At 47.6% G+C, this 26,030-nt stretch overlaps 2 protein-coding genes, 1 non-coding gene and 1 pseudogene across 10 annotated transcripts; 3 read left to right on the plus strand and 1 right to left on the minus strand.

The window, feature by feature from the left end:
- Positions 1-789: 789 nt before the first annotated feature.
- Positions 790-871, plus strand: trnal-uaa (transfer RNA leucine (anticodon UAA)). The gene has a single exon. It is a non-coding gene; the product is annotated as a tRNA-Leu (tRNA).
- Positions 872-2,496: 1,625 nt separating this feature from the next.
- Positions 2,497-6,471, minus strand: LOC125749472 (transmembrane protein 244-like). Of its 2 annotated transcripts, XM_049026762.1 has the most exons (6): positions 6,163-6,471; positions 5,695-5,780; positions 5,438-5,511; positions 5,213-5,338; positions 3,714-3,758; positions 2,497-3,382 (listed from the first exon to the last, which is right to left on the minus strand). In XM_049026762.1, exons 1-6 carry the CDS (start codon positions 6,235-6,237, stop codon positions 3,288-3,290), a joined length of 501 nt encoding a protein of 166 aa, XP_048882719.1. In that variant the 5' UTR covers positions 6,238-6,471; the 3' UTR covers positions 2,497-3,287. The 2 variants fall into 2 exon arrangements, with proteins under 2 accessions (XP_048882719.1, XP_048882720.1); XM_049026763.1 differs by lacking the exons at positions 2,497-3,382; positions 3,714-3,758 and adding an exon at positions 3,775-3,789 and having other exon boundaries at positions 5,111-5,338.
- Positions 6,472-10,366: 3,895 nt separating this feature from the next.
- l3mbtl1b (L3MBTL histone methyl-lysine binding protein 1b) lies at positions 10,367-25,717 on the plus strand. Of its 7 annotated transcripts, none has more exons than XM_049026753.1 (22): positions 10,367-10,493; positions 12,215-12,350; positions 12,555-12,738; positions 12,830-13,013; positions 13,346-13,496; positions 13,980-14,031; positions 14,203-14,297; positions 15,406-15,510; positions 15,697-15,832; positions 15,915-16,006; positions 17,161-17,312; positions 17,888-17,964; positions 18,576-18,661; positions 18,760-18,870; positions 20,075-20,189; positions 20,945-21,044; positions 21,497-21,679; positions 22,379-22,519; positions 22,630-22,694; positions 22,928-23,097; positions 23,457-23,519; positions 24,326-25,717. In XM_049026753.1, the coding sequence occupies exons 1-22, from the start codon at positions 10,441-10,443 to the stop codon at positions 24,452-24,454; spliced, it is 2,580 nt and encodes an 859-aa protein (XP_048882710.1). In that variant the 5' UTR covers positions 10,367-10,440; the 3' UTR covers positions 24,455-25,717. The 7 variants fall into 7 exon arrangements, with proteins under 7 accessions (XP_048882710.1, XP_048882714.1, XP_048882712.1 ...); XM_049026755.1 differs by lacking the exon at positions 10,367-10,493 and adding an exon at positions 10,500-10,646; XM_049026751.1 differs by lacking the exon at positions 10,367-10,493 and adding an exon at positions 10,653-10,908.
- On the plus strand, positions 16,057-16,207 carry LOC125749946 (U1 spliceosomal RNA; annotated as a pseudogene).
- Positions 25,718-26,030: the final 313 nt, after the last annotated feature.

The raw sequence follows: 26,030 nt of genomic DNA on the forward strand, positions 1-26,030 counted from the left end.
CAATGAAAAGTAGAAATCAAAAGTAGTTACAAAACTGCATTCTCCCAAATGACCACCACTTGGTGGCACATTATAAATTTCCAAAAATTTACACTGGATCTTTCTGGAAATGTATATGACATTTTCCACCCCTGTGAGGATTGTACTTGAGGGTAGAAGGTGTGAGCTCATAGACAATGTGAACATCTGATTCTCTGACATATTAAGGGAGAATAAAGAATTGTCCTTCAACTTTGTGGAAAATCTAATTATAATCAAATGTCTCACAAATTAAGCCATGCTGGAGGGCGTGGTTATTTTTTTTATTCACTCTTTTGTGTCCCCTTATCAAACGACGCCATATCATCTTATCCTCAAAGGGTCGGTGTGTTTGTAGGTTTTCACTGCAACTCCCTAATTAGGTCACTAATTAGAAGCCTGATTGGCTGAAGAATCCTCACACCTGGGTTTGAACAGCTGATGTAAAGGTTACCCCAAAAACCTGCAGACACACCGGCCCTTTGCGGATAAGATTGGCCACCCCTGCCCTAGGTGATCGCCTATGTCGCCTACATGGCAGGCCGGCCCTGACACACTGGACCAATTATGTCTTACATCTGGCTTGGCCATATCTAGGAATTCCTCAGATTGAGTCTGTCTGCCGTGGAATGAAGATGTGTGGTCAGACCGGCTCCACATGCTGCGGCCTCCATCACGACCTCCATCATGCGTACAGACCTGCCTGTGTCTTATAGGATACCTATTGTATGTAATGGTTGCTCATATGAGCCAGGCTGTAAAAGGAGCACAGGTAGTGTGGCCGAGCGGTCAAAGGCGCTGGATTTAAGCTCCAGTCTCTTCGGAGGCGTGGGTTCAAATCCCACCGCTGCCATATTTAACTTCTCTGTTTTTGTATTTGTCTCTGTTTCTGTATTTGTCTGGACGAAGGTTCCTCAGACTAAAAATGCACATAGGTGTCGAATGTGACTTTCTCCTTCGGCCGACTCATTGGAGTTTGACTACGGTTCAAGACAAATCAGCGTACAAGACCTGCCTGTTTCATGTAGGATACCTATTCTGTATAAAGGTTGCTCATATGAGCCGGACTGAAAAATAAACACAGGTAGTGTGGCCGAGTGGTCCAAGGCGCTGGATTAAGGCCCCAGTTTCTTCAGAGGCGAGGGTTCAAATCCCACCGCTGCCAGAGGTCCTGCTTTTACGCATATGTTCAGTCATTAGAGTCTGTGTCCGTCTTTATTAACCACAATGATACCTAGAGTGGATGCTGGGCTTCCAACATCATTTATGACGAAGATCATTTTTAAGCAATACCTTACGAAATAAAAGAACCGTCAGCTGGATGCTGTTAAACTGATGAATAGTCTGCCGTGTCTTTGTCAGCCTGCGAATACCACACCTCTCACAAGGTAAATGTGTGAGGAAAACTGCATATTTGCTCCATTTTTACTGAGTACAGCCATGTGGCAGGTGATACCTCAGCACCATACTAGTCCGAGTGCCAGTCCTTCCACCCATCCACAAGTTTTCCCTGTAAGGACCTCTTATGGGGCTGGATGTAGCTTAACGTCATACCCAGGCCATTGACCTAGTGGTTGGTTCCTTAAATTTCTATAAGTTTGATGCAGTAGCCTTGAGCAGTGTTTCCCGATCCAGTCCTTGGGGACCCACAGACAGTCCACGTTTTTACTACTGAGAGCTGAGAGGGAGCAGAAATGTGTTCCGACTGTGGGTCCCCGGGGACCCCAAGGAAACGCTGCCCTTCAGCAAACTGTTCTGATCTGAATGAAATCTTTGTGTCATCTGAGCCGATAAAGGTAACTATAATAAATGTAGAAACTTTTATGTAAATGTTGTAGCATGATATATATTCCGATGCTCCGGCTGACATTGCATTAGCTGATGAGAATTAGTCTGCGCTTGACCTCAGTCTGGACAGACTTACTCATGTTGTGGTTCATTTCTGGAGCGGAACAAAGGCCAGGAAAATGTGTGCCCCTCCCTGGAGTCGTGGTTTATTTTATGTGATAAAAACAGCAGGACATGTCCGCCCTTCAAGACTGGGGACTCGATTTCCGCCCCTGCTCTATCTGAGTGTGTGAAGTTTACATGTTCTTCCTGGGTGAACAGATCTGAGCGTGAACACGTACACTGCTTTCCAGCCACAGTGCAAACACACAAGGTGAACTGGTGACTTTAAATACCCCGCAGTGTCTGCATGTCCTCTGATGATCTGTCATCCCATCCTTGTTATGCATGTGATTGGCTCCAGTGACTCGCTACTAAATAAGTCATTTATTTAGCAGACATTCTTATCCAAAATTAAATTAGGGTCAGACAGTCCATGGAGCAACCTGGGGTTAGGGGCCTTGGTCAGGGATATAGTGGCGAGATCTTTCTGCCAACCCTGGGACTGGAACCATTTACCTTCTGATCACAGGCACAAATCCTAACCCCCTGAGCCCCACACTGCACATGAAGAAACACTCCAACTTATTTCATCAGCTTCCAAAGTTTTAATTCTATATTTAGGTAACAGTTACATCTCATGTGTTGGTGTCACATTGTCGTCACATTTTAACAGGAATGTGACTCAGGGATTTGACCACATCATCTGAAATGCTTCCAGCCTGCAGCACTGTCTGTGTCTCCCAGTTCCCAGCTTCTGCTCACGACTCACATCAGCAGGCAGGACATCACAGAAGGGCTGCTTCCATCCTCTGGACACATATCAGAGACTGTACCTCCAACCACGATTAGGTAGGCACTTCCACTTAGGTTCACTATCACCTTCACATGAACGACACATTACTTGATGTGAAGATGGAACAGTCTAACATATGGGCCGAACTCCTACCTCAAGCCCATGTTCTTCTCTATACAGAAGGGCCCTTACCAACCAAGGAATGCCTTACCTGCCCCAAGATGGAAGACCTAGCAAAGCAGGCAAAACACCAACATCAATCAACCACAGCACAGCAAGCATGGACCGAGTCAGTTGCAGGTTGCTGATTATGGTCTGTTATACACCAGTGGTTGATGACTCTATGATTTATTGGTTCACAGACAAGAAAAGGCGACTCAAAATGACCCTTCAATGCCCTTTATCAGAGACTCCAGATTCTAGAATATCTTCCTCAGAGGGAAAACTCATTAGACGGCATCACTCCATTCCTGGAGATGTGCCGAATATCCCGGAGTGTTCTTCACTCTGAATTCCCAAACATGCCTCTCCCAACCATGAAGATCAAAGCCTTCTCCTTCCACGTTTCTTCTCCATCCCCAGGAGGTCAATAGCTGTGAAGCGGGGGGTACTTGGGGTCGTTCTGGCATGCAAAGTAGGCAATGAGCTGACCATTGCAGATCATGAGGAACAGGCCGCAACCTTCAGGTCAAGGGAAGGTGAGAAACGGACAGATGTGAAGAGTATTCAGGTGACAATAGTGTTCATTCAGCTTCACTGAATAAAATATGAGACTTTTAAACAACATTCTACAACGAATTATTGGCATTCAAGCAGAACTCCGACACTCCAGTTGAGCAATGGAATTAAGATCAATGAACAAAAGCGAAGCCGGTCGTTTTTCCTCCTTTCTAAGACCCTGATATAAGCTGGAAGGTGATTATCAGCTAGAAACACCTGATGAGCCTTTGTCCCACAGCTCTATGGAGCGAAGATGCTTTGAGGAAAGGCAGATCTGTGAATTGTAACTTACCCAAGGCCAACCACCACTGCCAAACCAGAGGAAACTCCAGCATGACTGAAAGACAGAGCAAAGGTACCTCGGTGTTCTGCAGAGGACATTAAGGGTATGCCGGAAATTGCATACTTAGTAGGTAGTAGGTGCTGAATTTCATCAGAAATCTGTTACTCAACCAATAATGTAGTATGTATTGTACAGTATGTAGGCATGAGATCAGTATGCATGCACTCAAACATACTGTATTCGCCACCTTGCATATTACCTGACCCCCCCCGGATGTTTACCAACATAACTTGACCCCCATGAAAATTAAAAACTATTAAACACTGTCAAAAAAAACAACAACACATATTTGAGCCAGCTTTTGTAACTGGGTATTACTACTTTCTGAAATTTATACAGAGACAGCACTTCATCCGCCATCTTGACACAAATTTCTGACCAAGCAATGCGCTTCGTTACTTCTTGCAACTCCAGTGGCCTTGTGGGATAAGCGTAGCATTCATCAGTTACACGCTTCATAATTTCACAGACAGTAGCATTGAATACTATTAAATTAAATTAAACGTCATTCACGCCAGCTAGAAATGTAAGTGGAACAGAATACGTATGGGAAATAGGTTATTTACCTAAACTCAGAGTTAGCATTCCTATCCAGTTCTTCTGTGAGTTTCTAAAATAAAAATCGCTAATCAGTGATAAAACAACAAAGCAGCACCTAAAAGCCCTGCCTGTTTAACCCATATTCTAAACATATGCTTTACATCCTCTATTATAGTGTTTCCCGACCCAGTCATCAGGGACCCCAAGACAGCCCACGTTTTTGCTCCCTCCCGGACAGTCCGCATTTTTGATCCCCCCCAAGACAGTACATGTTTTTGCTCCTCCCCAGACAGTCCACGTTTTTGCTCCCTCCCGGACAGTCCGCATTTTTGATCCCCCCCAAACAGTCCGCATTTTTGATCCCCCCCAAGACAGTTCATGTTTTTGCTCCTCCCCAGACAGTCCGCATTTTTGCTCCCCCACCCAAACACTCCGCATTTTTGATCCCCCCAAGACAGTTCATGTTTTTGCTCCTCCCCAGACAGTCCGCATTTCTGATCCCTCCCATCTCTCGAATCTAAGGGTCCTTAAGGACCAAAACGGAAAACACTGCTCCACTAGATTTACACGTTTCTGGGGAAAAAAACACTTTTCAACACCAGAAAGGTACATTTTCTGTCTGATCTTAATCAAGACAATGTTCCTGCGAGAGGGGGAAAGTCCAGTCTAGACCAAGATTTTGTTTCAACCAGCAAGTTGAATATAAAGAGTCACAGTCACAGGGTGTTCAACTGGTTGGTTAATATAAAATCTTGATCTTCCACTTCTGGTTGCTACTTTCAACTCTCTGAGCACCATTTGATCACCTTAGTCAGAAAGCTAACGACAGGCAGCGTAGGATCTGAAGGAAACCTCTCCTCCACCGGGATAAAGCGGTACATGCAGCATGGAGGTCCGGTGTGTCTCACCTACAGAGGTGAGGAGCACGTGGAGGAGCGTGACCGTCAGGGCATAGTCCCACACCCATCTTCTCACCACAGCCGCAAAGAGCAGGCCGCTGCTGAGGAAGGTGAGCTCCATGGACAGCAGGTTCACTAGGGCACACAGATGCACGCCATTCAAGGACCTGCGCACGTGTGCAGCGAACCAGCCGTCTGCCACAGTCACACATTCCCACCAGGGGAGGATCTTACCTAAATATCTGGAGTTCGACTCAGATGGATTAAACTTGAAATCAAAAGGTATGAGTCCGTCAAAATTCTCAAGCCTGTAAATTTAAGATGAAATATATAAACAAAATACTTTAAATATAAACAAAAGGTAAAAATAAACAGCAAACTCAAATCAACACGCTGTTAATGTAATCGGGGATGGGTATTTATTTAGAAAACGTAGTGAAACTGAAACTTACACATTATGCTCCTCTCTATAGGGTTCCAGTATTACTTACCTGAAAGCACCAAAGCAAATGCTGCCAATCATGTAATACAGCGTGTAGAATATGATCAGGCAAAGAATCAAATGGAGAACGACGGTCTAGGAAAGAAGGCGTTTTGTTATCATAACTGGGTAACACCGCAATCCTTTGTATCACAATTTAATAGCGGAAACTGTTTCATAACCACACCACAACATTCTTTTTCATATTATATAATTTCCATAAATGATAACACAATTTATTTTTCCGCAGTTGCGGTAATCAGTACCTCTCGAATAAAGCACTAATGCTACATTCTTTATTGCCGTGTATTTTTGATGACAGAAAATTACAGTTGTTGGATTGTAGTGGTCGATTGCGCCGCGCAGTAAAGCCGTTATTCGTGTATGAGAGCATAATAACAGACATTGCAACACCTCTCGCTTCCGCGGCCCCCCCTAATTTTACAGACCGTCTGATTTGAATTTTAATTCCCCTTACCTTTGTGTCGGCCACTTTGCCTTTGAATGCCATTTTAATTTGCTGCATGTGAGTGAAACACGCGTCGTTTTTCATCCGCTAAGCAGACCTCATTTGCTTAGTAAATACGATGAGAGAGGAACGTGTCGCCCTCTAATGTCAAGAATACGAAAGTGCACAGAAAGCCCTTGAAGAGAAAATGCGCTGTCATTTCCTTTCTGCAATTAATACTATGCACTACAATGGTACTCGAGCATCCAGTATTTGGATATTCAAATATTCAGTTATAATGTACCACTAGGTTACTTTATATTTACCCGACAATTGACTGTACACTGAAATACGCGCCTGCTCGGAAAACCTGCCTCCATTGGCTGAGTGCAGGTTAGGGGGCCGTGCGCTTCCCTTCAGTGCGCAGATATCAACCTGCTGCATCTTAGGCTGGACGACAAGAAGGTTTATGTATAAAGAAAAGCCGGACGCTGTGTGGGAAAATTTTTTTAAAGGATTTAGGAAGATTCTCGAAGTCGATGTGGAGAACTGGATTTTAATTTAACATATTTTAATTTAACAGACCTAATCTTAAATGAAACTATAACCAGTGGATGCCGTGCTGACAGATCTGCAAAAACACGACGAATATTTTGGTTTTAAAAGTTAAACATGGGGCTTTAATTTCCCTTTAAATAACCGCGTGGTGCGCTTGGTCGCAGTTTGTCATGTCAGTATGAATTCCTCGCAAAATCACACTCGAATGACGCTGTTGTCCTCGCCACAAGTGCATGACGTCTGCTTAGCCGCAAACGAACTTACAGCCACATACTTACACTATGCCGATTGCACGATTTCCAGGAAATCACCGTCACTGATTTTAACTGCAATGTGTGTTTTTCCTGGGTAGTCAAATTCTGGTGAATGGAAGGTTATTGTCTGTTGTTTTGGATGCAGTATTAGGTAATTTAGTTCAAATATAGGCCTATGTAAAATGTATCTTACGTTTTATGTTTTAATAAAACAGAAAAAATAGCATTATTATTATTCATAATTTTATTGTTATTATTACTGGTGTTGTCATTATTATTATTATTTAGTTCAGTTTATCTGTCCAGTATATTCTACCTGAGTTGTATGGGTTACATCCAATTTTCTCCCACAATCCTAAAACATGTAAATTGGTAAATCTATGTAAATATGGGGTCCCTAAATTGTCCATAGCATGTGTGAGTGTCTGGCTTGTGACGGCCTGACCTCCCACTCAGGGTAACCTCCTGCCCTGTGTCCAATTCTGCCTGGGATAAGTGTTTGGAAGATGGATGGATTACAGTATTGTTATCCTGAATTCAATTGTTGGCTGTTTGTTTAGTAAAAATGTTTATATGACTATGGAAAAAGCATTATTAAATAGACTAACCCATTTTACAAGCACGGTGTCCCACTTTGTCTAAACGCCTTTTGGTTTGAGAGCTTTTAGCCTTTAAACAAACATATATCCTAAGGTAGTTTTAACACAAGAATATAAAAAATGCAAGTAATAGTGTACAGAGGGGCGGCATGGTGGTGCAGTGGTTAGCACTGTTGCCTCACACCTCTGGGACCCGAGTTCGAGTATCCGCTGGGGTCACATGTGTGTGGAGTTTGCATGTTCTCCCCATGTTGTCGTGGGGTTTCCTCCGGGTGTGCATGTGTGAGTGAATGGTGTGTGTGTGCCCTGCGATGGGCTGGCCCCCCATCCTGGGTTGTTCCCTGCCTCATGCCCATTGCTTCCAAACTTCCGGACCCCCCGCGACCCAGAAGGATAAGCGGTTTGGAAAATGGATGGATGGATGGAATAGTGTACAGTAGCCCAAATGGAATGAGTATTCAGACTTTTTGCAAGATACAATAGATAGTCTTTCAGAACTTGGTTGGCATTGCACGGCTGGTCAGTCTTAAATAGGCGACATAAGGAGGCAATTTCACTTGTGTGTTTGGGGAAGTTTGGGGTGGGTATACAGTATGCAGATAAACAGAGTATACCACAGAGTATACCCCAGGGAAGTGTGATTACACAATTATACGGTATAACAGCATACTCACCTACCAGGACACCACTACGCCACTTGTACGCACCATCCGAGACAAAGTGAAATTGGATTACTGCTGTCCCTAGACGTACTGGTGCCCTCTGCAGTCCACAACAGTTACATGAGGTGAACGGTATCAAGGATACTGTTCGGTTACCACGCCGCTGGACCGGCTCTAGCTGTAGGTCGAACAGGCAGCTGCCTGGGCCCTCGAATTACCCGCGTTGTAGAGGAAGTGGAATCATCATCAGTTTTCTGGGGGGGGGTAAAGGTAGGTTGGTATGACCTGCTATGGTGTGCCCAAAAAAAAAATGCAAAAAAGGATCTTTGAATTGTGATGAATCATACGCATTGGCAGTTAATCAGATACAGTCATGCTGTAATCAAAGAAACGGTTTTATACTCTGCATATTCAGCATAGAAATTACATTTTATTAAAAATCTTCGCTCATACTATTCTCCCAAGGGGGCATCAGAATTAATGCAATTAAAGACATAAGGACACATTATGACTTAAAAGCACCGGTTAATATATATAATAATGTCACTTATTATATTATTTATTGCGCTACTACGTAACATTAAACAATGAACAATCCTTTTTTTCTTTACTCCCATTGCTTGTGCATTAGCTTGCTTGCTGGGGGAGGGGGGTTAAACTTGCCCAGTGTGCCACCCAGGCTTCGATCGGCCCTACCCAGTAACACCATTACCGGGATCAATATAAGAAATAAACAGGACTACTTCCTTTGAAGGAAAGCCTCGCCCTCAATGTGCCCCAATGCAGGTCCAACTTTTTGTCCAGTGTGTCAAAGAAAACACATTTATTACAAAAATTAATGAAACACACACAGTCCCTGTTTCCTCTCTGTGTGTCACAGTGCTGCTGCACCCAGGGGTATCAGAGGGTCATGGGCAGTTATGGGGGGGGGGGGGGGGGGGACAACGCTTTGTAGGGGCCTCGAAACCCAGGGAGACCATTCCGGAAGGTGGGGGGGCGCGGGACCCTGGGACCAGAGGAAGCTTCCGATTTCCTTCAGGTCAGTCAGACAGAGCAGGGGGAGGTAATGTGACCTAACTGCTGGTCCGGTCCTGTCCCCCCCCCATCCTGGCCCAGTCTTTCTTGTACAGTTTGCAGTGCAGCACGTCTGTTTTGTGTTTGTCGATGGAATCATACATTTAGTCATACAAATAGATAAGTATTCAGTTGGACCAGTTGCATACTGTGCTGTTTTTATTATTTAATTTTTTTGCTCGAAAGTAAACCAACGCATGTGTTAATAAACGTCTTCAAAATCTGATTGCAGTTTCTGAACCAGATTTCTAGTACCCAGGGTTATGCATAAATGTTTTGATAATCCACATTACGTATAGTGGATGTACAGTTTATGCTAATCGAAATAAGAACATGAAATTTGTTATTTTATGTGAATAATAGTCAAACAGCACTGGAACTGGGAAACTTAAAGTGGATTGAACGGGTGCAGTGGAAGGTTGAAGCGCAGCATTTGCCCAGTGGTGCTTACTACTGTTTCCGAGGGCGGACTGCGTTCATGTATGTCGTGTGCCTTGCTGTCCCTGGGGACACCTGAACAAAGCCGTTACGCAAGAAAAGCCTAATAAGAAGCAGCGACACCGCCGCACTAATTCGGCTCCGTTCTAAACGGGCGCCATGCGTCTTTCCCATGTTTCGCCACATGTTCACTGATCTAGTACCCGTGGCCATGATACTCGTACCCTACGATTTTCATTATTTTACACATACACGATGCAACTAGCTTTATGATGCAATTATCATCCTGCAAGTGAGACTTAAAAAAAACGCAATTTTCAAAGAAATTTAGAATGAATGAAGTCTACATTACAAACAGGAAAGTGAAACACGTAGGCTACGTTGGTTACATTAGTGTGCATTAACTGAGATTTGTTCGCTGCGTTAAGTTATCGTAGTAAACATCACAGCCTCACGGCTGCTTGTGTAATGGTCTCCGGTGTCACACACACTTCGGGGAGCTATCCTTTGCACCGGGGGCAGATATGCTGTGACCTGCGGCGTTATTAATGCCACCCCGACAGGACACAGCGCAACCTGCGCGTCACCGGTGACGCGTCTTTCGGACTCGACGTCCCCAGTGTCCGCACACAACTCGCCGCGGGTTCGACTCCAGACTGGGCACTGCCGCCGTTGCTGGTCGGTACTCGTGCCGAAGTTGGCAGCGGAGCGGCCGTGCGGCGCATGCGCGCTCGGCGCTCCGCTCGGCTCCTAATAAGAGTTAAAAGAGAAACGAGGTGAGTAGCACGAATTTCACATTAAATCTGCCCGCGTCCTGCAGCCCCGCCGAGGTCACCCGGCATCCCCGCCCTGGGCGCCCAAGTGCGCCTTTCACCCCCCCTGCACCGGGTTACGCGCCACCAAACGGGGGGAAATTTTAAACTACACAGGCAAGTTTGCACAGAAGAAATTAAAGCGATTCGGGTCGATTTGTGCGTCGGCAGGATGGGTAGCCATGCGAGGGGTTGAGTGCGCGGTACCGGGGACTCGGCTGCAAACTTACTTTTGTGTGCATTGCTGTGACTTGCGCCGCGCCGTGGCTGTGCATCTGGACAGTGGGACTGACCGGCCCTGGCTGCTGCATTCCGGGACGAGCCGAACCGAGCCGAGCCGCCGGCTCCAGGCGAGGGAAAAAGCGCAGACCCGCGATAGGTGCTCCGGTCGCCTCGGTCGCCGATAACGCGAACCGATCCGTTAAAGGCATTTACTCTCTTTATTTACATAGTTTCAACATGCTGGGGGGGCCTCTTCCTCCCCTCCGCCATTTTGTATTAGACGAATACTAATAATGGGCGCTTATACATTACACTTTATTTATGATTGGAATGAACTGCAGGGAGAAGAAAAAACTTAAAAACGCAGACAAACTAATCCATTCCTCCATACAGTGTGTTTTGAACCCCGCATTTGTTCATCGTGACGTAAGTAAAGCTAAAGCGAAATTTTAAGTGAGCGTCAGGCCAAAGACGCAATGTCCGTGTTATCATTTAAGATAAAAGTTTTGTTCGTACTTGGGCCGCGAAAAACAAGTTTATGTGCTGAATTTTTAAATAATTAACATGGTTAAGTTATCGGTGCGAAACCAAACAACGGTGTAAGCGAAATATTGTAAAAAGAAGAGAAAGCGCATGTTGTCTCTCTTATGAGTGCATGTGCGGCTTTTCGGAAAGCTCCCTAGTCGGGGCCCTTTGGGTGTACCTTGCGCCTCGGTGTTTCACCCTTTATTTATAATTTCGTGTATTTTTTAAACATAAATATTACGTTTTTGTTCATTACTGGGCAGCGACGCCGCGCAGGCCGACAGTCGCCCTCTAGCGACGTAGCTGCGCATCGCCCAGCTGCCGCCTCAAACTTTCTGACTGCAGGGTGGTGCGTCTGTCGCACTTCGGAAAATAATACAGTGCACACGTGGAGCTGAGCGTCGGTGCTGTCTGTGCTTCAGTGCTGCTTTTAAACCGATATATCTCTCATTTAAAGCGTTACCTTATCCCAATTTCTGCTTTGGATTGAAGTTAATCACAGACACGAGTGTTGATTGCGTTGATATATATATATATATAACTGTTGATGTTTGCGGGTTGCCTTGATTTTAATCGGTGTAAGTTTGTTTTCCGGCCCCATATAACTATGTACTGTGACCCGTTTCCCCATAATAACATATTCCTGTTAAATATCGAGACGTTTTCCAGTGAGCAGTGACGTTGTCGAGCAGAGCGATTGTCGTGGTCTTTAACACATCACATTTTCTTTGTAATTTTATAATACTGGTTTTCTCAATCCCAATCGCCAATAATCGTACGATTTTTACGGCCTTGAATGTAGCTACAGTTTTGATAAATCTAACTTTGTAGGTCTGTGGAACCTATATACAAATGTCTGGGTCTCGTTTGCTCCAATTTAGCCCTTAATCCTGCTGTTGTTTATGTAAGATCAGCATTTTTGTGTTGGTGCTGTCTAGTGTTGCATCTGAAAGGAGACTGAAGATGACAGACACACCCCCCACAGATGCCCCTACCCCTGGGGGAGACTTTGACATGATGACTGCACTTGACTGGAAGGACGGGATTGCCACTCTCCCTGGCAGTGACATCAGAGTGGGTGTGGCTTAGGTCATACTTAGGCTTGGGTGGGGGTGGGGGGGTGTTCCCATAACCAAAATCTCATTTAAAAATATGTGCTGTTGCCTCTGGGTAGGACTTTTACATGTTCACACATCATGATCTCTCTCTCTCTCTCTCTGTGTGTGTGTGTGTGTGTGTGTGTGTGTGTGTTTGGGGGGCTTTGCCTTCGGCTCTCAGTTCAGGATGACTGAGTTTGGGACTTTGGAGATGGTTACGGAGTTGGACTTGTATACCAAGCCCCCCAGCAACGATGGTGCAGATGCCCACCCTCCGGACCACCCCCAGTCCCACCGCCCCACCCCGCCACCTGAGACTCCTGCGAGCGCTGCACCGGCATCCCCCCTCAACCCCCCTGATAAAGGTGCCACTTATAATCTCCGGGTGTCACATGGCATTAGCCGGAATCGTACACAGGTTTGCGTTTTACTGACCGGCGTTTAATGTTCTCGCAGCCTGCCTGCCCGTTCCGGAGGCAAACCCGGGTCCCGTGGCCCTCGAAGAGGCCCCCAGCGTGGAGGTGGCCAGCTGTGGGTCTTGCGGGATTTCTGGCTCCCAGGAGAGATTCCTTCACGGGAAGTTCTGCAGTGTGCAGTGCGCAGTGTGCAGTGTGCAGTGCGCCCAGGCATCCAGCGGCAGGTACCCCCCCAGGCCACCATCTGCTCTGTGCTTCTGTTCCTCCTCCCTCTGCGGCCTCTTCTCTTGTCCTTCATGCCACTTTGTCTTTAGGAAACTTCACCCCTGTGCTTTGCCTAACCCTAACCCCCACCCCCCATCTGACATCTTGTTGCATAGCAGGAGGGTGGTGTGTAAGGCCTGAGTACTGTGTGTGTATGTGGGGTAGGCGGTGTGTAAGGCCAGAGTACCAAGTACCCCGTGTGTGCGTTTTTGGGGGGGGGGGGGGTGGTGATGTGTGAGGCCCGAGTACTGTGTTGGCTGTAGAAGTCATCACACTGCTGCTACAACCATAGGTCGACCCCAGGGGAACAGAAGGAGCGGGCGGGGGAGACCACCCCCATTGCTGCCATGGAGGGCGACCGCTTAGGAAAACGCCTAAGGAGGAAGAGAAAGATGTACATGGACTCGGGCGATGAGGAGGAGGAGAACCTGGAGGAGGAGGAGGTGAGTCGTGCTTCGTTGGCTCTTGGAGAGCAGTGATAAGAGGGTTATGAGCGAAAGGTCTGCTGACCCCCTGACCACATCGGCATGCTGATTGCTCTAGATCTACTGATCTTCGCTCATCATACAGCACAATGGCAGTATTTAGTCAAAATGAGAAACAGCACAATACTATTGTATTCAATACTTCTATAGTGATCTGCATCTCCATGTGGGTTAGAGTGGTTACAGTTTTACTTACAGAGAATTGTTTTGAGGGCAGAATGAAAAATGATTGGTTCAGTGAGAACTAATCAAAGTGGTTGGACCCACCTCTACAATCCGATTGGATATCTCTCTGAACCAATCATTTTTTTTTTGTTCTGCCCTCAACAGTTTTTTGTATGTAAAACTACTTTTGAGCATTAAGTTCTCGAGCTTCGGCCCGAAAACTCCTGAAGTCGCCATGGAGACAGGCCATGTGATGGGTGCCCTCTGCTGTTACAGGAGAAGGCCAAGGCATGCAAAGGCAGGAGGGCGGCCAAGCTGGCCCGGCTGGGTGGGTGTCCCCTCCGAGCGGCTTCCTGACCGACGGGCACGGTTTTAGGAAGCCGTCCCAGCATGCATTGTGTGGTAAACGGTGCCGGATGTTACAGGGACAGCCGCTGGGGGCTGGTGTGTCCTATGGGCGTCACGTGACGGCATGTCTGTCCCTCCCCCCCCCATCCAGTGACCGCCCTGCCTTCGAAGAAGAAGGCGTGGAGCTGGTCAGCGTACCTGGAGGAGGAAAGAGCGATTGCTGCCCCTGCCAAACTCTTCAAGGAGGTCAGTGGGGGGCATATTCATGTCCCAGGGGTCCCATTGTGGCTTCATTCACAGGGTCTGATCCAGGCATCGGCAGACTAGGCAGTTGTGTAGATGGTGATCGCCATGGAATGTATTAACTTCATGCGATGATGTTACATATTTATAGTTTATATATTTATTTAATTATTTATGAGCTGGGCGGTATGACCAAAAATTTATATCACTATATTTTTCATGGTATACAACGTTTTTTTTTTTTTTTTTTTTTTATAAAGTATGACTGGGTGTTTACCACATTTTACAGGATTTTTGTTTTTTGTTTTTGCATTGTTCCTACATTGATGATATTATTTTATCATTAGCCATCGCGCCTATCCGCTGCCTTAATGACAGCACACGGCTAACGTGGCTGATGTTCAGCTGGGCGCCGGCGCTGTTAACATTCCTGATAAGCGTTTAATAGTTCAGTGTTGCTGGAACGCGAGCTTTGCTGACCTCCTGAAATTTAGGATGTCGGTCTTTAAGATGCTTCACCCAGGTTTGACGTGCTGCTTGATTCCGTCGCCACAACTCTGCAGCCCTGTTAGCACAGAGGCTTATCGACATCCTTAGCCTTTCCATGCTCGTCTGCAAAATACTTCCAAACGGCACTTTCGCATTTTTTTTTATACTAAAGCAGCTTGCGAAGAGCCTTCAGCTGCAGCATCTGCCATGTTCAGTCAACTCGGTGTGTGTGTGTTAACCAGCGCGAAGGCGTTCAGCGGCTCTCGGGAGGAGGGGAGGGGCTCGTGTGGACAGTGTGACTCGGCACTTGGCCGTCTCTCCAATTGGATTCTCCCTGCCGCCCCCTGGAGTTTCCAGTTTCCAGCTGCGCCACTTTCCGAATGTTATGCAGCCTATTTAAACCAGTATTGCGGGATAAGAGAAACTCATAACGATATTAAAAAAAACGTTTTTCGGTATGAACCGATATACCGCCCAACACTAATAAATAAAGAATAATTCCATAAAAATAAAAATAAAATACAATTGTATCGTATTGAGTAATATTTCGATGGCACTAACTGGCTACTAACAGACTACTCTCTGGTTTCCGGTGACTACTGGCTGCGTTTCTCCTCTCCAGCACCAGTCATTTCCTCAGAGTCGCAACGGCTTCAAGGTGGGCATGAAACTGGAGGGCTTAGACCCCAGCCACCCATCGCTCTTCTGCGTGCTGACCGTCGCCGAGGTAACGCTGCACCCCGTCCGGAATTTACGTGCTGATTGGGTTCTTCGTGTGCCGGAGGGACCGGGGACATGGCGTTACCGCCGGCTGAAGACCCCGGTTCTCATGTCCTCTGGCCTCTGCTGCGGTAGCTATGGTAACGTGACGGTGGCACGGCAGGAGGTGACCTTCACCTGTCTCCGCCCAAAGGTCCAGGGCTACAGGATACGACTCCACTTCGATGGTTACCCGGAATGCTATGACTTCTGGGTAAATGCGGACTCCTGGGACGTGAAGCCCGCGGGCTGGTGCGAGAAGACCGGGCACAGACTGCTTCCCCCGAAAGGTGAGGGTCCTCGATGGAGAAGGTACACCTGGGTGCCCTCCGCTTCTGCCCCTCTGTGACCTGGATGTCCTGCTCTCTCTAGGGTGCAGGGAAGGAGAGTTTAACTGGAGCATGTATGTGAAGAACTGCAGAGGCCAGATCGCTCCCAAGAACCTGTTCAGGAGTCTGAATACGGTGAGTGTCTGCAGGGGCCACAGCTAGGGGCCACAGTTAGCGATACTTGGGTACTTGCCTGGCGTGGCAGATACCATGACCCCGAAGGTGGTTCACCCAGGGTGAGGCCCAGCCTTTGCACTCCGCTTGTACTGATCCCTGCCAATTCCCCAAATGTGTGAATCGCGGCTGCATAAGTTCTGGTAGTGGGAGACTCTCCTGATTTTATTTGTGGCCAGTGGTGGCTTAATGGTTAGGGAAGCGCAGTTGTAACTGAAAGATTGCTGGTTCGAATCCCCTGAGCAAGGTACCGCCCCCAACTGGTCCCCGGGCGCTGAATTAGCTGCCCCTCTGCTATGTCGCAATGTCACATATGGGTTAAATGCAGAGGACACATTTCGAGAGAATTCTAATTCTACCGGGCTGCAGGTGTCACTAGTGGTGTCAGAAGGTGTTTGACATGGGGGGGGGGTCGAATTTGCCCCGGGGGGGTGATCACAACATTGCAGTGGGCCTTTATTTCAGTAGTTGAATTGTGAAAGGATGCAGTGGCAAGAAAGATTAAAAAAAAATTAAGTAATAAAGATTTAATCATTTTAAATAAGAATAACACTGTTTAGGGTACAATTTCACAATTAAACAAAACCAAAGAAAATAATTGGTCCAGCAAACTGGCCACAGTAACGCCTAGATTCATAACGAAATTTTACTTTTTGGGGCCATGGGGGGGTGTCGCAGCATTGTAAGCGTCCTTTGGCTTCCTGAAGATGTGATCTGCCCTTGGAGAGAAGTCCTACCGGAATCCCTGGGGAATGTCATGTCACAGTGCGGCAGCAGAGGTGTCGCCGCCCTGCTGGCGGTTTGTCAGTACTAGACATTTCTACATGGAAACTCCTGTTCGCCGTGGATGGTGGTTAATAAAAGTGAACTGTTGCGTGAACTGGGGACAGCAGTGTTTACTGAGCTACTGGTGCCTCCCTGTAGGGCTGTGAGAAGCATGCGGGTTATGTTTGCATGTCGGTGGTGATTGCTGTGCTCGCGTTGGTCACTTCAGCGCAGAGCTGGGCTGGTGGCAGATATTTCTGGAACGTGTGAAATCGCGGGCCGTCACGGGGGGAGTACTCTGGCATGAATAATTTGCGTGCCGTTTGACGACAAGCGCCTTGGCTCCGCAGTCTGTGACTCCGTCCGGATTCCGTCCGGGAATGAAGCTGGAAGCTGTGGACAGGAAGAACCCGTCTCTCATCTGCGTGGCCACTATCGGTGCCGTGGTCGACAACCGGCTGCTCATCCACTTCGACAACTGGGACGAGTCCTACGACTACTGGTGAGTCAGGGGGTCGGAGTACTGGGGACTTCTGTCACTCTTGTGTTTGCGTGGAACTCGGCCGGCAGGGCTGTTGAAAACGGCTGTAATCCCATAACTAGCAATCGGTGCTTCTGCTAAAGGGACTGCTTCTTAGTGATCTTTGACAGTGAGATCAGACTTATAACTTGAGCCTTCAGTGATCTTGGCTTTGGGATGAGCGGTAGCAGGCTGGGGAGGTGATGAACAATTATCAACGATTTTTTTTTTTAAAACAGAGAACTTGTGGTGCTTTTTCACTGCACCAGGGTACCGTACTTTTGGTTAGTGTTGGTTTTCTACTGGCGTAGAAACCTAGTTATATGTTAACGTGAGGTTATATATACATAACCAATCCAAAGAAAGTGTTTTAAATACCACCCCAAAGTACTGAAGTACCCAACTGGTTTAACACTTTTGGTGCTGGAACTTGACCAGAGGTCAGTGGAAAAGGGAAAGTACCGAAAGTACCGAACCTGCTGCAGTGGAAAAGCGCCCTTAGTGAAATAAAACTCATTTCCTAAATTTTATTTATATATATAATTCTCCTTTTACAGGTGTGATGCCAGCAGCCCATACATCCACCCTGTGGGATACTGCGAGGAGGCGGAGCTAACGCTCACCACGCCAGCTGGTACTAGTCAGGCCGGAGTAAACCCTGCTGCTTTGTGTCTGTCGGGTCTCGTTGAGAGACAAGGGCGTCTTCGGGACACATTGTTTATTTTGACCAACCTAAACTGCACTGCAAAGGCGAAACACCGTAACTGCATGTTTTATCACAGCCGAATCTCTCAGGCTTTGCTGTACCTTTTGACAAAATCTTTGACTTTGAGGAAAACTGAAAATTCGTCTAAATGGTAGATCCACACCTAAACCAGGGCAAAATACAGTTTTTTGTTTTTTTTTCTGTCTTTCTTTCTCTCAGTGTCAGTGTTAGTGTCGTTACTGAGTGTTGTTTTTATAGGGCTGGGTAGTTCAGTTGTCTTACCAATGTTTTACTCCATCCTGACGACCTTCATCGCTGGTCCCAGATCAGTGACCTCAGGGTGGGTTAGGGGTCTTTAAAGCTGTCTACCTTCTAACAGGCACCACTTACTCGTAACAGTAATGTCCTGGTGTCGGCTATGATGTCATCGTTTTGAATTTGCGCGTTCTGGGCACCGCTGCACTTCTGACCGTGACGCATTCCGGTCGCTGAATAAATAAAATGGGAATACTGACGGAACGACGCCGTCTCACTCACAGAATACAAGCATCCGAAGAGCTTCTCCTGGGAGAAGTACCTGGAGGAGACGGGTTCTCAGGCAGCTCCGGCTCGGGCTTTCAAACAGGTGAGCGAGACCGGGTGGGGGAGCCCTGTGTGAAGAGGGAGGGGCAGGTGGAGGAGGTCCTGCGTAGAAGTTCATGTCACTTTCCGTTCCCCGTCCAGAGGCCGCTACATGGGTTCCAGATGGGCATGAAGCTGGAGGCCGTGGACAAGAGGAACCCCATGCTGATCCGTGTAGCCACCGTGGCAGATACTGAAGACCACCGGCTCAAGGTGCCCCCTCCCGCTCTCTTATTCCGCACCGCCCCCCCACCTGCCCGGCATGGTCGATTGTGGGTGCCGTGTTTTCTATTCAATTCGATGAAACGGGGATGAGACGAGGTTCCTACCTGGACGGTATCTCCGATTTCATGCCGCCATGACATCTGGATGCTGAACAGTATTTTGGCGGTATTTTTAAAAAGTGGTAATTCTGGTAATTTCTGGCTCGCTGATGTGCTGCTGGGAAGGGTGGGGGCAGGTGGGCTTTCCCCTGCCCACTGAAACTGAGCCTCCGCCCTGTGGACATCCCGGTAAAATGGCTCCCCCACCTCCTTTCCAAGGAGGACGGCTTTCCTTCCCCATGGCAAGGTGACGGCAGAACTGGAGACTTGAAGTCGCACTGGCTTGGTTTGGCCAGGCTTCTGTGGAGAGTGTCAGCTGGGCCCTCGTCACAAGGAGAGTGATTAATGAAAATGGGCAGTCCCCCCCCCCCCCCCAGTTGTCTCTTTGGAACTGCGTTTACAAGCTGAGCATTTACCAAGCAGGGGGGGGTCTGCTCCTCTCCTTAAGTTGCTGTGTGTTACTCATTCATCATTTCTCGCTTGCTGTACCTTTCTGGATTCCCCTGTAAGCTTTAAGCGAATTGCTCCCTGACCACCCTGTGATCCTGTCTGCTTTCTCACAAACTGCGGCTAAAAGGCTGAGCACTGAGCTGCATCTTCTGTAGGTTCTTCAGTAGAAGATTCCCCTGTAGCCTTGATAAACTGTCCAGAGTTTTTCTTTAGGTTAATGCCACAGGTTAATGCCACATTGTCAACATGCAGACGTCTGTCCGACCTGCTGCTGGATCGTATCATCTCACACAGCTGAAGTGGACTAGACATGTACTGGGGGGGGGGGGTCGAACGGTGACCTTGGCATGTACTCTAAAGTAGGGTTTCTCAACCCAGTCCTCAGGCACCCCCAGATGGTCCACATTTTTGTTCCAGCCAGTCAAGAACCCAGAATACCTGGTACTGACATGTTGGGAACTAGGTTGAGAAATGCTGCTATAGAGGAACTTTTTGGTTGGAAAAAGCTACTTTAGCAAAAAGAGACTGCAGGTGTGTGTCAGGAAATGCTGTCTGGGCTTGTAAAGGTTCCCCTTGAGGCCTGCTGTAACACGCGTGTTCTGTGTCTCGCCTGCTTAGTGATTCGGTTCTGCTCGTCCTTACAGGTGCACTTTGACGGCTGGAGCAAGGAGTACGATTACTGGGTGGATGTGGACAGTCCAGACCTACACCCCATGGGCTGGTGTCAGAAGACGGGCCATCCTCTGCAGAACCCCCACAGTACGTGGCTTGGGTGGAGCTCGGTCACTCCCCTAAGTGCTCTCCGGCTCTCGTTCCGTTGGGCACCCTCTGCGGCTGAGGTCTTGAGCGCGCTCAGACTGGAGTCCCCGGCTCTGTAGTTTGTACCAGCGGTCATCTCCAGGTCCGTCACTCAACGCCCATGTTCATGGGTGGTGTTTCAGTGACCATAGAGGAGGATCTGTTCCAAATCTGTACTGGGAGCTCCATGGCGTCATGGTCTGAGCTTTATGGGTCAGTGATTTTCAACCTGTGGGTCGCGACCCAAAAGGCAAGTTCTGGAAAAAGTTGGAAATGTAAGCGTTTCAAAACCAGCAAGCTCCTATGCTGATCCACGATCAGATTTTCCCTCCCCTGTCCTAGAATTAACCCGTATAAACAGGTCTTGGGTCTTTGTGCAAAGCTAATAAACACTCAACCAATCCAAGAAGCCAAACCACAGATGTTTAATTTAAAATTCACTGGCACGTCCAATCAGATTTCTGCAATAGGTGTTGATTGGTGTAAATTGCAGAGTGAACTGCATGCTTGATCATAGCATTAATTTAAACCTGTACTTGATATTGGGTCGAGACTGAGCTGGCATGGTATAAATTGGGTGGTGGCGCAAGAAGGTGTAGAACCACTGTTGCAGGTAATCATCATTTATTCCCAAAGCTTACTTGTTAACCCAGTGGCCTGTTGGGACTCTCGGGTCTGTAGTTCCTCACGTCTCCTAACAGAAGGTCCCGTTTCAGGTTCCACAGATACCTCGGTGCTTCTGGGTCAAGGCTGTCCCACTCCGGGGTGTAACGGCGTGGGGCACATCCGGGGGCCCCGTTACGGGACGCACTACACGTGAGTGAGCTTCAGGGCTTTGAAAGTGGCATTGCTACTGCTGGATGGGTTATTCAGCGGAAACTGCTTATAGTGATCACGTCTGTCTGGGTGAAACAGATCACCATAAGCAGATGATCATTATAGCCAGTTTGTCCCCCCCCCCCCCTTTGTCTCAGATTACCATCTAATTGAGTTTTGTATGTTTATTGCACAAGTTAATAAAACGGGCAGCATTGCTATTTTACTTAATTTTATTAAAGTAATTTTATTGTACAGTACAGCTCTTTCAAGCGCTTTTCAAATTACTGTACAAATCAAGTAGCTGAACTGTGTACAATTCTAATACGCTATAATACAGAAATGTAGATAATATTCAATTTGATTTTCACCTCCCTGAGATGCAGGGCCGCTTTAGCGCGGGCCGGCCTCCCCTCAGAGGGCTGTCCGTCATGCTGTCTTCCTCTCTGTAGTGCTGTCAGTTGCCCTTACTCTGAGATGAACCTGAACAAGGAGGGCCTGATTCCTGACCGCCTGAGTGGGGAGCGGCCCACGGCCATCGCCGGGCCCCACCGCGCCAAGCGGTCTGAGCCGGCCACCCCCACCTCCACCACCCCGGAGCTGCCGGACATGCCGGAAGACTCGCCCCATTCCAGGTATGTGTTGAAGTCAGGGGTGCAGCGGGATCAGCCCAACCCTTTTATGAGGCCCCGAAATCTGATTGACCTAGTTGTCATTCATCTTCCTTCCCATTCCGAGTGGCTAATCAGATGGGGACGCCCCCTGGTGGCCACTGTGCCCTAAGCAGCTGCTTGGTTCGTTTATACCTTGGACTGCCCATCTGTTATCCAGAAAAAAGGCAGTGATCACACCTCCAGGGTTCTGGATTTGATTTCCTTCCACAGCCCAAACATATGCAGTTGGGCTGATTTGGTGTCTATTAATTGCACTGCAGTGGGCTGGCACCTTGCCCAGTGTACCCCACCCCTCACCTGGTGCCCAGGCTCACTGTGGACCTGTACTGCAGACACTGGGTAAAGATTACATTTAAGGCTTGAGTTTGCTAAATCAGTTTATTTTCCAGCTTCCTAACTCTCAAATGTCAGCTGAAATTAAGGGGGTCTGTCATCATCTAGTCGTTCCAACTTTACCTGACATTGAACATTTGGCAGGAGGATGCAGTTAATTTTAATCATCCTGGGAACTTCAGTTGTGGGGGGGGTGGAGCCAGTCTGGGTCTCAGCGGTAAGAAGCACAGAAAGCTGCCTTCTGCAGAACAGTGTCTTTCTTTCTGTCTTTGTGACTTGGTTGTGGGATGTGTTACTGTGCTAACGGTGCCCCCCCCCCCCCCACAGCACGGGCAGGAAGTTGTGGAGTGGCGAGGGTGAGCGATCAGGCCGGAGCAGCACCCAGAGCCTGTCAGAGCCGTCGCACTGCGGCGATGAGCAGCCAGGGGGCACCAGGGAGCAGAGTAACAACGGCGCCCGGCCCAAAAAGTAAGCAGCCCGACCTTAACCGTCCCAGTGCCTCTGGCCTTGGGCCTGCCTTGCGATTCTCTGCGCCATGCGGTTCTGGCGTGACGGCTACACGTCCTGCTCGCTTGCAGGTCCGGACCGATTCCCCGATGCCTGAGGCTCCATCTTGTGAAGCAGGAAGCCGGAGAAAGCCGAGGTATGGACTGCTGGGCCTGTTAGCTGGGCTTCAGAACCAGCCACTCTGATGCACATTGTGTCTGAGGGTCCAGGCAACACTCCCAGTCCGATATGTGAAGATCACTGTTTAAAAGTGGTTTTGCGGCTGTGGGTGGTGAGTCAGTGTGTGAGGTTATTTATGCAGCGTTAATGCTGTCAGCAGCGCAGTTAGCGTAGCATAACGAACGCTGTGCGCTGTGTCCTCCTCCCCAGCAGAGGGCGCTGGCGGCCTCCGGCACCCCACCCGCGAGTGCATCTTCGCCTCCTCCTGCTCCTCCAGCCCCACCCACCGCATCCACATGTGCTGGGAGAAGCACTGCAAGCTCCTGCCGGAGGTGATGGGCCTCACTGCCAAGCGGGTGTCCAAGTGGAGCGTGGAGGAGGTGGGCAGGTTCACACACACACACCCACGCACACTTATATTTATGTGCATTAATTAACACACATGTAACCATGTACTTGTAAATTATCCGATCACCTTGCCTGTGATCGGGAGGTCGCTGGTTTGAATCCCAGGGTCGGCAGAGTGATTTCACTGTTGCGCCCTTCACCACCCCCAGTTATTCCAGGGACTGACTGGTCCTACTTTCTTAAATAAAAGCATCTCCTAAAAAATAAAATGTAACATATTTGTGTCAGTCCAAATGTACGTCCCCAGTCACAAGAGGCAGGCGTTTGGGCTCATAACCGGAGTGTCTCATCTCGCTGACTCTGTCTCTCTGCTAACTTATCGGTCTTCCAGGTTGCCAGTTTTGTCCGTGGTTTGCCGGGCTGTAAAGACCATGCCCCGACTTTCAGGAATGAGGTAAGCGTAACACTGATTTTTAATATAAAAAATGTTACTGCCTGTAATTAACTTGTCTTATGTGTTGTTTTGTCCTTTAAAAACATACAGTATTTGCCGTTTGTTTTTTAATTATACTTAATATACAAAGAATTCAAGTGTTTCACTGCTTTACTGAGTGTTTATTTTTGTATGTGTGCTTAGAGCTGCTGAATAGCTCGTGTAGCTCAAGTAAGTTGTGGGTTCAAGTCCCAGGGAGCGCACACATTGTAACCCTTCCCTTTACGGTTATGCTGCTTTTCCACCGGCATAAAGGAACCGACTCGTACCCGAGCCGTGCTGTAAAGACACACTGCGTGCAGTGCGGTTCCAGCTGGCTTCAGTTTTCCACTGCAGAAGGGTCGGCTCGCTAAAGGCGTTGCCGGGTCTGGAGAGCGACCGTGACGTTTACTTGCTATTCAGATGTTGTACATCATGATTTACTATGTGCTGCTGTTCGCTAGCTACACAGTCACTGTCTTATGTTCGCGCCGAATGCTACCAGAATTTGTGTTCGATTTACATAAATATTGCATTATAAATCCATTCTATTCACCCATTCTCTAGTACTTCAAGTAGGACGCTGGAAGTTTTCAAGTTCCAAATTATCGGCAATGAACCAGTACATGGTGATGTGCGACATCACTAATAATGAATAATATATAGAATATACACTGAGATCCGCCCTGGAAATTGGTCTGGTACGGTGCTGGCCTGTGACTCCTTCGTCCAGCCACCTGAAGCAGCAGCAGGTGTTGACAGGACCCCCCCTCCTCCTGTCTCCGCAGCAGATAGACGGAGAAGCTCTCCTGCTCCTCACACAGGCCGACATCGTCAAGATCCTGAGCATCAAGCTGGGTCCGGCGCTCAAGATCTTCAACTCCATCCTCATGTTTAAGAGTGCCGACGAGGAGTGAAGGGCCGGCCGGCCTTGCCACACGTCTCCCTTAGTCTTCCTGTCAGTGGTGTGAGGCGCAAGGGCGAAGGCGTACTGCCGTAATCTTTATGCCCTGCGGTTCTTGAAGGTGGAAAGGTCCTTAACGTCTGGACTGCTTTGGTGTTTGGGGCCCAGAAGTGTAAGAACGGTGTGAAGCTGTTTGATGTTCAGGATCAGAATGTCTCCCGGTGTGCATAGTTAATGGCTTAAGGCTTATTGTACCAGCTTTTAGTAGAAGAATTATTATCGTCAGGGGGATCCTATTCAGGGATATCGGAACAAACTGAGCTTCTGAAATCCTACCTTTTACTTGAACGTGTAGTTTTTAAATGAGATTTGTTTTCTTTGGCAGTCAGGAAGTTTCAGTAGACAGATTTATGTAGGAGGGTGAACTGCGTTGAAGCTTGTATCAAATCTTCACCTGAGAAGCCCTCCAGCCTTGTGGATGGCCAATAGCAGTTCCATATTCTGCCACAAGGGGGCAAACGAGTAGTTTACTGTTGAGATTTTTTTTTTCCCAAGTTTACACTTAAAATGGGATGAAGGAGAAATGTAGTAATTTCTCTGCTTTCATTCTAGACAGAGGGCTTGTAAGGGCTACATGCATGAATTATTTGCTTCTCGACGTTGGCTTTGCGGAAAGTCAGCTGGTATGGACTGGAAAACATTCACATGCCATTTGGTGTACGAATGGAAAAAAAGTTCACTTTTGAATGTAAAATATGCAACAAAAAAAAGTATATGTTTTCTTACACATCTGGCATGGTTTACCTCAATGTCTAGTGTAAATACTGTTGACAGGACGTCTGTTGTACTAAAGACTTCTACAAAGGGAAATATGCTTAACAACTTGTGTTTTTAGTTGTCATAAACATTTCCCAGTATTTTACAGGAAACGCTTCAGCATTTTAAAGGAGATCTAAAGGCATCTTAAACTGTCTGGACTTAAAAACCTGAGGGTTCATTGACACGATTAATTTATTTTGTAAATTCCAGCAGCTTGTATAGGTTTTGTGAGTAATTTTTACTGGAATCCTCGTCAGTGTTACATAGCGTTTAACCTCTGACCTCAGCGGAATGACCCTGAATGTGTACATGAACAACGGTTTATGTTCAAACCGAGTATTTATGCATTTATTTAAAGTCTTGATAATCGACGGCGATTTCTGGAAACGTCACTGACTGGGCAGGTTGTTGCGTGTGAAACTGAGTGAGAATAAATGGATGCAGTTGGTCCCTCTTACCGAGTCTGTCTGCGTGTTGATGGGGGGGGGGGGGGGGGGGCGTGCATACTCCTTTCGGACCAGCGAAGTGTTGGACTTTGCTTCTGATTCACAAAATCAGGTTCACCGACAGGCCAACCAGCTCAGCAAAAAATTCACACGTTTGCTGTAATTCGTCCAAGCATAAATTCACCATAACCAGAATCCATTTGATCTCAAATTTTCCAGTTCCATCAGAATCAGACTTCATTGGTTCGTCCATTCACAGAGGCCGTAGAACATAACGAATAATAATAAAAACAGCTTTTAAAGTATGAGCACCAGTCGGTAAAC

The sequence above is a fragment of the Brienomyrus brachyistius genome, chromosome 9 (genome assembly GCF_023856365.1).
Source record: "Brienomyrus brachyistius isolate T26 chromosome 9, BBRACH_0.4, whole genome shotgun sequence".
NCBI classification, from domain to species: Eukaryota; Metazoa; Chordata; class Actinopteri; order Osteoglossiformes; family Mormyridae; genus Brienomyrus; species Brienomyrus brachyistius.